At 51.4% G+C, this 9,619-nt stretch overlaps 3 protein-coding genes across 3 annotated transcripts; all 3 read left to right on the top strand.

The window, feature by feature from the left end:
• Positions 1-279: 279 nt before the first annotated feature.
• On the top strand, positions 280-765 carry IUM83_13486 (Long-chain-fatty-acid-CoA ligase; the record flags this gene model as incomplete). Its single annotated transcript, XM_067938164.1, has 1 exon — positions 280-765. One exon carries the CDS (start codon positions 280-282, stop codon positions 763-765), a length of 486 nt encoding a protein of 161 aa, XP_067788256.1.
• A 1,667-nt stretch (positions 766-2,432) lies between these two features.
• Positions 2,433-4,469, top strand: IUM83_13485 (RNA-binding protein 42; the record flags this gene model as incomplete). Its single annotated transcript, XM_067938163.1, has 2 exons — positions 2,433-3,726; positions 4,114-4,469. 2 exons carry the CDS (start codon positions 2,433-2,435, stop codon positions 4,467-4,469), a joined length of 1,650 nt encoding a protein of 549 aa, XP_067788259.1.
• A 4,047-nt stretch (positions 4,470-8,516) lies between these two features.
• Positions 8,517-9,413, top strand: IUM83_13484 (uncharacterized protein; the record flags this gene model as incomplete). Its single annotated transcript, XM_067938162.1, has 1 exon — positions 8,517-9,413. One exon carries the CDS (start codon positions 8,517-8,519, stop codon positions 9,411-9,413), a length of 897 nt encoding a protein of 298 aa, XP_067788258.1.
• Positions 9,414-9,619: the final 206 nt, after the last annotated feature.

Raw genomic sequence — 9,619 nt, 5'->3', positions numbered from 1 at the left:
GACATCGGCGTGGTTTGAGTTCGCAAATCAACGAGTGACAAACGAAGACCAAGACGATGCAGCATCCCGGTCGGGATAGATCGAGCCGGCTACCCACCGAGTCGCACGTGGGTACGGCCGTCATGTACAGCCAAGTGCAGCTAGAGGACGAACCCGAAATTGGCTACGCGAGCCGCGACAAGTCCCGCCCGCGCGGCGAGACCTCGTCAAGGGCCCCGGGATGTTCGCCGCGTACTATGAGAACCCGTAGATGACGCGCGAGGCCATTCACGAACGTGAATGGGTACACACGGGAGACATCGGCTGCTGGAACGCCGACGGCAAGCCCAGCATCATCGACCGCAAGAAGAACATCTTCAAGCTGGCGCAGGGGAGTACGTCGCATCCGAGAAGATCGAGAACACCTACTCCAAGTGCAAGCACATTGCACAGCTCTTCGTGTACGGCGACGCGCTGCAGAGCTGTCTGGTGAGCGTGGTGGTGCCCGATGTGGAGGTGTTGAAGGTGTGGACCCAGGAGCACGGACTCAACGGCGACGACGCCAGCAAGGCCAAGGTGCTCGCCAACCCCGAGTACCAGAAGGACGTGCGTGACGACACGGAGCGCGTGACCAAGGCAGCACAACTGCGCGTTGTCGAGCGCGTCCACAACGTGCACTTCAACTCGAAGCCGTTCTCGTCGGACGACGGCCTCGTGACGCCGACGTTCAAGCTGAAGCGGCCACAGCTGAAGGCGTACTTCCAGCCACAGATCGACGAGCTCTAGAGAAAACTGTAGGCGGTCATTCGTGACGAAACCAAAGCAACAGTGCACTTAAACTCGACAGGCTGGCTTGTCGTACCCGCCGTGGTCTCGGATAGCGCCAAAATTATGGGTCATTTCAGTTCTGGAGTATTGGTTCACGCTGCTACCAGTCGTGGGAAGCCGACCCTGAATCCCCGTGGGAAGTACCATGTCGTTGCTGCTGCATCGGAGACCGTAGTCAATGCCATTGACCGCTACAAGGTGCAGCCTAGCGCTCAGCAGTTTCCTAGTCCAATTGCTAAAGCACCAATGATCCTGGGTGCTTCCACGTTTGTGCCAGAGGCTAGTTGAGCGAGCATTCCCCTTCACAGCTATGCGTCTACTGTTTTCTAATGCGAATTCGATTTTCTGAAGAGAACCTCTATTTGTTCTTTTATAGTACCGTTCGAGTTTCCCAGATACGTACTAGTCGAACGCAGCGAGTCTATAGTACCTCCTGCCTATAGTGACCTCCATTTTGTGGCGTTGTGGGGCGTGCTTCGAGTCCTGGCTTCGTGAAACATGCAAGTGGCATGCTATCCATGCTTCTGGGCATTCAAACGCAAGAATATTTTGTAGTACTCGTAGAGACTGTTCGGCATATGGGGGAATACGCTTTCCGCGGTATGTCCAAGTTCCTTCCACTGCGTGAACATCTGGAATCGGAAAATCTCATCGCTCTTCATTTTGCTCAGCGTATTCGCGCCCATCACTCTCTCTTCGTCGTCGTCTTCGTCAAGCACCTATTGGTACCTTCTAAGAAATCGCTTGTCCTCGCCAGCGAGAACATCCGAGGAGTGAACAACGGCCACGTTCGACACACCGGGCTGGTCGGCCTTCGACACGGCAGTGCCACTTGCGAGGAGGACGACCGCAAGAACCACAAGAGTCGTGCTGGATAGACGCATGGCTGGGTGTTGATTGTTGGGTCTTTAGGACTGGAGGAGAAATCGTAGAATGAGAAATGCGGCAGTTCCACGTTGCTGAGTACAGTACTGGTAAACTCAACTGATGCGACATGCGTATGATTGTTATTTTACATGTACACGAAGCCCTACGGTATTTTGTGAGGCACTATCCCAATAACGATCATGAACTGCATCGCACTTGGAAGCGAATCTTGAAGAACACATCACATTTGTACGACATGTGTTGTGCTTTGCAAACGTTTTGTCGTTTTCACTTGGTATGTACTTGTAATAAGGTCGAGAAAAAGGACAGATCGATCAGGAGATCGATCGTTAGCTCTGATTCAAAGCTTTAATAACGTTCGATTTCCTTGTGGATTTGATTATAAAAACGTCGGTCTACCATAAGGTAAAACGATCCTTTTTTCGTTTTGAAAACGCAAATCGAGGTCGATCAATATATATGGATGAATAACATCATCTCTCCGACCTCACCGATCTTTTGTATGGCGTTTTTTCGTGACTATTGACCAATGATTTGCATTGATTCTGTTTCTACCAATCCACTCGAGACATAGCTCGTATTTTTCACCAATAAAAGCTCAGTATCAGACAGAGGTCGGAACCCCCTTAACTCCGACGTATCGGGTCGGAAGCAAGCCTCAGATATGTATATCTGTATAGAGAAGGCCGCCCAGCCACATATCATTTAGATATCACCTCCCTCTCCGACCCATTACGATGAGCCTCAACGATCTCAAGCCCGCCAACACCAAGCGCGCGCGCTCGACCGCTCTAAAGGCGTTCGAGCGCTTCCTCTCGAGCGAAGGGACCAGCCTCGAGCACGTTGGCGCCATGATCTTTGCCGGACCGAGCCGCGCAAGCGCCATCATCCTGACGATAATGGACCAGTTTGGCGTTTACCTTGCTTTCCACGCTGGATCGAAGGGGCAGTATCTGTCAGGGCACTCCGTGGCACAGTACTACCGACAGGTGAAGTGCTGGCTGCTCGATGAATATCCCGTCCCAGGTGGTGCTGTTGTAAGGCAGCTGCTAAGTATGGGTCGCACTCTGGAGCAGCACTGTATTAAGCGCGAAAGCGGTGGTTTCGTGAAGAAGGCGGTGGCATGCACCAAGACCGACTTGCAAAAGATGGTGGGATACCTGTATTCAACAGCTAGCTGCGCAGAGGACTACCAAGATGCTGCATTGCTATGCTTGCTCTGGTACCTGTTTGGCCGCGCTTCGGACTTGACCTTCGTCCGCAAACAGCAGCTCTCCATCGGTGCTGGAGGGGTTTTCTTCATCCGCTTCATTCGGATGAAGACGTCGGATGAGCAAGCGCTGTCGCTTTTCCCCGACGCTGACTTCCGATCGTGTCCGTTGCTAGCTCTTGCGCTTGCGCTGGCATCTCAGGAAGCTCCATCGACTGCGCTGTTGAGCCATCTTCCAGCGCTAACGGCCCACGTGCCAGTTGAGCGGACTGCCTCTGTCCCCCTCCTGGAGATGCTCGAGGGCTGCGACGACCAAACTCCTTCAAGTGCACCAGCTCAGTCGAATTCATCCAGGGCATCATCACCTCTTGGGATCCACGCTCAAGTTAATCGTCTCCTCGATCGAGTTGCGGGTCCAGCTGGAGTGGAAGAACCGCTGAGCTCGCACTCCTTTCGCCGAGGAGGTGCTCAGCATGCAAACGCTTGCTCGGACTTGACAGCGCAGTGGATCTTCGACCGCGGAGCCTGGAACATGACTACGACAAACAAGGCATTTGCATACGTCTTCAATACACCGAAGGAGGACCACCAAGTTGCGAAGGTGCTCAGTGGTATGGCACCAAAGCAAACCTCTGTGCTGCCGTCGCTGGAAGCCTTCGACTTGACTACGCAAGATCAGATCCATGAAGTCAGCCATAAAATATTCAGTGCAAGCCACTCACTGGGAAATCCGGCCTTCAACATCAGCGCTGCTGTGGGAGAAGTGCTGACTGCGACGCTGATCCTTCACTATCCGTCGCTGTTGAAGATTAACCCACGCGGTAAAGTAGTCGCGAAGATTGAGCACTGCGCCGAGGAATCCGGAGTGACGACGACCAACCTGCTCACTTGGTCACAACAGCTCGCAAGATCATCAAACCAAGCAAACGGAGTCACTGAAGACATGATCGAAGGAAGTAAAGGAGCGAAAGCTGCATTCGATCATCAAACGGCCTTGATTGAACGATTAATCGAGCTGAATCGACAACTGGAAGCACGCGTAAACTCGTTAGAATCTGCAAACGACAGTAAAAAAGACGATATAATCGCACGACGAGGTGAGCAAGGATCGAAGCGACTGCGAGAAGAAGAATCAAACGTACCCCAGAAGCGCAGACGCCGTTCGAAGCTGCAACCGCTAACCGACACCTGGTTTGCGTGGTATGCAGGAGATCCGCGCGGCTGGAGATGCAACGACAAGCACAAAAAATCAGACGCCAAGCAGCTTGTGGCCTTCTTGAAGCTCTTTATCGAAGATGGATACGTGCTCGACGAATCGTCACCCAGCTACAAGGACGATGTTCGTCAGCTTGGGGAGTTAGCATCAGGCAAGGTCATGGCGTTCTTGCGGTTGCGAAACGTACCCTCATCAGTATCATGCGCTGTGTTGAAAGCGCTTCGGCAGCTGCATCGCGAAGGAAGCCTGAACGTTCTCATCGGAGACTATCGGAAGCGCCTTGCCATCGGAAGAGTTGTAGATCCTGCACCAGTACACCATCAAAACACACTCAAACAAGTCCCATAGTCCAACACAATAGCACAGTCATTTTTCCTCGTGTTTGTTGTTCTTGCTTCCGTTGATGCCGCTTGCGTGGAGGTCTGCATCGTTCATTCAATCATACAAATTTTACCGATGGGTGGAATCGAACCACCTTCATCCCTTTCGGGAGCTTTTTCATTGAGCTACATCGGTGGGGGTTAGACAACAACATCGCAGGATACTTTACACTGGAGTGCTCGACGGGGAATTAACGACCACAGTTCTTCGTGGAAGCGACAACCCTCTTAGGTGCACCGATGCGCGGCACAACCCCCTCAATTCACCCTCCCGGGTGGTCAATCGAGCACTGAGTGCGCAGGGCAAACGGCGCAGTCAAACTTACGCGTGCACCACTCATTTGTTAGGTTATTTACGCGCGTAATTACCTGCTGTCATCCTATTTACGAAAACCTTCCCAAATTAGTTCGATATAAAGTTCTGTGATATGGTCGGATTCTGGTCGGAGTTGCATTCACGGTCGGAGACATGATGATATGGAGGTCGCTCAGGCTGGAACGAGCGAGATGGTGCCAGCCAGTACAAAGATCTACCGCAGAATTCCTTTGTATACTACTCCGTCTCAAAATTGATGTCCCATCCCACTCTTTTTTTAGTCTCGAAAATGATGTCCTCAAACTGTATTTGCTATAACTATGGTGAGTAGTCTGCTCCCTGTAATGCTGCGACACAAATACGGCTCTTTTGGGGGAGCACTGAAGGCTCAAAGGCAGCCTTCCCTCCGCTGAAGCTTTGCTTTGGCCATGTGAGGAGGCTTGAACGTGTTGCCTCCTGTATCCTGAATGCACAAGTCCATCGACCCCTGCAGGCTTAAGAACGCGGCATTAATTGTCGATAGCGACAGCTCCCAGTACGCTACTGTAACGGCATGAATGAGCTCGATCAAAGTGAGCTCCCGCCTTCGCGGCGTGCTTGAAACCTCCATTGGACTGGGAAACTAGGAGAATGGGTGCTTAGTTTGAGGAGGAAGGGCGACATCTGCGATCAGCCGCCCTGTCCCAGCTCTTAAATCACCTCCGTGGCTATTGATTTCGTCACTCTGCTGTCAAAACTAACCGTGCTAAGTAAATAAGTACACGGTTCAAACCGTGAGAACGCGTCGCGTCGTATTTGCCAAACCGCGCTGCAAAAGACGAAATATTGACAAAACGCGCATGTGTTCTACAACAATGGGACATCAATTTTGAGACGGAGTGGTATGTAATAGGGCACCTCCAAGATTTACCAATATTAAGAATTATGACTGGGATAATTCGATGTCATGTGCTGACTCTGGCTCTCTGAAACACTGGATGCAAGGAATGCACAGTTTGGAAAAGCAAATCATTGCCAAAAATAGCGCCGAGACAGAATCCGAACCAGCATCAAGGACATCCACAGAAAGCCAAATGGATTCAAGCGCTCCGTAACCTCGAGCTCCATAGATTTTCCCCGGTTGAGCATGCACCTCAGTCCCATCTGGTCTGTATTTGTGGCAGTGCAGGATCGTTATTGGGATCGTGCGACGATTTGTGCCTAATGACATAGCCGGGATATCTTTACGAATTTCATTTGCTATAGGGCATGACAAGGTCAAGCGTTCTCTGGATTTTATCCAAAGAATAGTATATGATCCAGTTGTGTGTTGCCTTTTAGGGGCGACATTCGTGTAGCCATTTAGCTCTAACTTTCGTGTAACATGAAGGGAGAGGGGCTCAAGTAACACGACCAAAGAACTCTATCTAAAGGAACGACTTTAACAAGATTTCCTACAATACTTCACGGTAACACAGTTGCGAAAAGTACCACACATCGATTCTTCGTTGCAATGTATTGGTACATGTACATGTACACGGTAACACGTCTCTTACCCTTGCGTATGTTAACTGTACCTATCCACGTAGAGTAAACATGTCTAGAACTGTATTTGCGTTACCCGATCTGTACAGTATCGGTACAGCACACCTGGGTCACTGAAAACGAAAATAAATGATTTTTGCGTTCATTATTTTTATCTGAGGTTGAGTGTTGCGTTCGGCAAAGCCCGCGCCAGCCCGCTTTGCTGAGCGTGCTTGAGTGCATCGAACCATGGAGATTGGACGGCAAGGAGAATGCCGGCGGTGACCGACTTGGAGACGTATGAGCGCTCGTAACTTGACTTCAACGTGACGATGAGGCGAGCAAACGAAGCTTCGATTCCAGATAAGCAGTGACGTCGTTTGATGGAAGGAGGCCGGTAAGTACTCTACTAGGAGGCAAGAGGCCGTAGGATAAGGCAGAACGACAGAGCTAGCAATGAATGGCACTTTCAATTTCACCACCAACTAACCAAACGGCCTTCCCTTCGACTCGCAATTCCTGAAAGTCGCTACATTGAGTACACCTGGCGTTCTCAGTCTGCGGTTTAAAATGTATGGTCGTACCGGTATTCGTAAGCTTATGTACTTGTGCACAACTAGAATCTATAGAGCCAATGGGTCATCGTTTCTGACGGTAAAACTATCATCAGCAACCAGTGCGATTTCCACTTGGTAACACGACCCCGTACCTATGCATCTTTATCCCAACAGTCATGCCTAATACTAGGATTTTCGAGACCCCAGTCGTCGCCACCCCGTTCATGTACACTCCAAATTAGGCGTGCTTCGCAAGTATTACTGTGAAAACTAGTTATATTGCCTTATTGAATTATAAATCCGTCGAGGCCTATTAAGATAGGGGGGGGGGGTCAGAGAACCTCTATTTGTGTTACCACTCCGTTTCAGAATACTCAACTTGTCGCCAAATATACTTGGTTTAACTATGGCCAGTTGTGTTTACGCTAGCTACTATAACCGAGACTGTATGGTCAGAGCAGGGGATGCATAAAGGAAGTCTTCCCTCCCGGCGAAGCATCGCTTTTGCCATGGGAGCGACCTTGTATGTGTTCTCCCCTCCTTCTCGAATGCATGACGGAACAGCGTCGTAGTCGGCACGCCCGAAGCCGTTGCCGTCGAGCGAAGCGTTGTTCGTTCATGAACGCGGAGGCGTTCAAGGGCAGCAGCCAAGTCACGCGGCTTCCTGCCACATCGGTGCTTCAAAGACGGCGCTTCGAACACCCCAAAAAGGTCCGCATTCGCCTTGGCGCGCTTCCACAGCCTCGCAATCGTCCTCTTGTGAACGTCAAAGACGCTGGCCACTTCATGCACCGCTTTTCGACGCGGTTTGCCTCCGTTTGAACGCACGAGGACAGAGCTGATTGCCTGTCGACGCTCCATCACTGTAAGCTCTCTCCTGATTCGTTTGACATTCATAGCTGAGATTTGAGGTACGAAGGGAAGGCTGGGCGACATCTGTGGACGATTCGGGTGCAAAAGCTCCTTTGAGGTTTTCACGCTGTCAATTTTGAGAGCTCTGTGAAGGTCTACCCACCATTCAAACCGTCAGAGCGCCTGCGTTCTATTAAGACCAATCGTAGTCGTGTTAGGCAAATATTGACGAATCCCGAAGCTCTTACGCAAAAGAGGACAAGTATTCTGAAACGGAGTTGTAGTAGTTAACTATAGAGTCCTGGATTTTTCTGTAGGCTGAGGGTAATGCGTTGCCGGTAGCCGTCATGGGCTAGAATCGCGATTGCAACGTTGACGTGAATGTTTCTTGAGCCTTGAAGGCTGTCTTGGTACTCATGCTTGGGGCTTGACGCCCAATTTTCTTGGTGGTGTTGGACAGTAGAAGTCGGTCACCATTGTTTCGTTGCGGTCAATTCAATCCTTGCACTCGTCTTCCCAACAACCCGTCAAAGTCGACACGATTTCACGAACCATCTTGATGTAAGAGATATAGCTGTTCACCAAATTAGTGGTACATCATGTTAGGAAGGATATTGATAAATACAGGGGCTCCCACAGCCACGTGTTTGACTGCGGGCAGTTGGTCGGGGAAGGACCAGCGCACTTCGCAATCTCCCCACCAGCCCCAAGAGCCTCCTCCTCCTTCTCCCACCACAGGGCCCGTTTTGTATCACTGGTAACACTTGTTGGTCTGGACTCAACGACCATGGCCCCTGCGACGCGCAAGAACGACCCCGACATGCCAATCGCGGGAGGAGAGATGCAAGCCGAGCTAGAAGCACATTTCGCGCAGCTGCGGGCAGAGATTGCGGCTCTGCAATCCAATAACCAAGCACCGCGCCCAACGCCGACCGAGACCAAGCCTCGAGTTCCAAGCGGCCTTCCCAAGTTCAAGGGGAAGCGCGACGAAGACGTGCATCAATGGCTCTTCCAAGTGGAGACGCTGTGCCGCATCAACAGCCACGACGCGACGGACAGCAACGACACACTAGCGGCGATCGCTGGTACTGCGATGGAGGAACCCGCGTCGGGATGGTTCCTGTTCTGGGCCTCTCGAACGGCAGCGGAGGAGCAGACGTGGGGACAGTTTCCCCGCGACGCTGTCACGCACTTCGAGGCGTCGAACTACCAAGCCGTGCTCCGACAGAAGCTTCGTCAACTCCACCAGGTTGGTGACATTGAAGAGCACAATGGGAAGTACTCGTCGCTGACCTTTCGCGTCGAGAACATGAACGAAGTGGACCAAGTCAGCTACTACTGCGACGGCCTCAAGCGTTCCACGCAAGCCTACGTCAAGCTACATAATGCCACAACGTTAAGCGAAGCCATGGACCAAGCAACCAAGCATGAGATGCCCCATTTCGGTGGTGAGCACAAAGCTGGAAGCGAGAAATCAGAACGTGAGCAACGGTTCGATGGGCCTCCGAGAACTAATCCGTTCCAAAACAAGAAGCCGTTCAGCAAGCGCTCATACAAGCCTGGTCACTATGCACCTGCGGAACAAACCAATAATGGCCCTGTGTGCTACCACTGCAACGAGCCTGGACACTACAAACGTGACTGCAACAACCGTGAGCAGAGAACCAATCAGCCACGCCAGTAAAAGCGGGACCTGACGTGGCGAGTGCTAGCGAATAAGATTTATCCGTAAACGAAGCTACGCTGAATCTACTTTGCGAAGATCCTCTCGTCTACAACCGCGCGCCATTGTTTGGTGTCAACGGGAGTTTAGAGCAGCGTGAGAACAGGATTTGCGCCAAGCTCTTGTTCGACTGCGGTGCTACGACGGTTTATGTGTTACGAGCCTAT

This window comes from Phytophthora cinnamomi, assembly GCF_018691715.1.
Source record: "Phytophthora cinnamomi strain GKB4 chromosome Unknown Contig54, whole genome shotgun sequence".
NCBI classification, from domain to species: domain Eukaryota; phylum Oomycota; class Peronosporomycetes; order Peronosporales; family Peronosporaceae; genus Phytophthora; species Phytophthora cinnamomi.
This window is presented reverse-complemented; position numbering and strand designations above follow the sequence as displayed.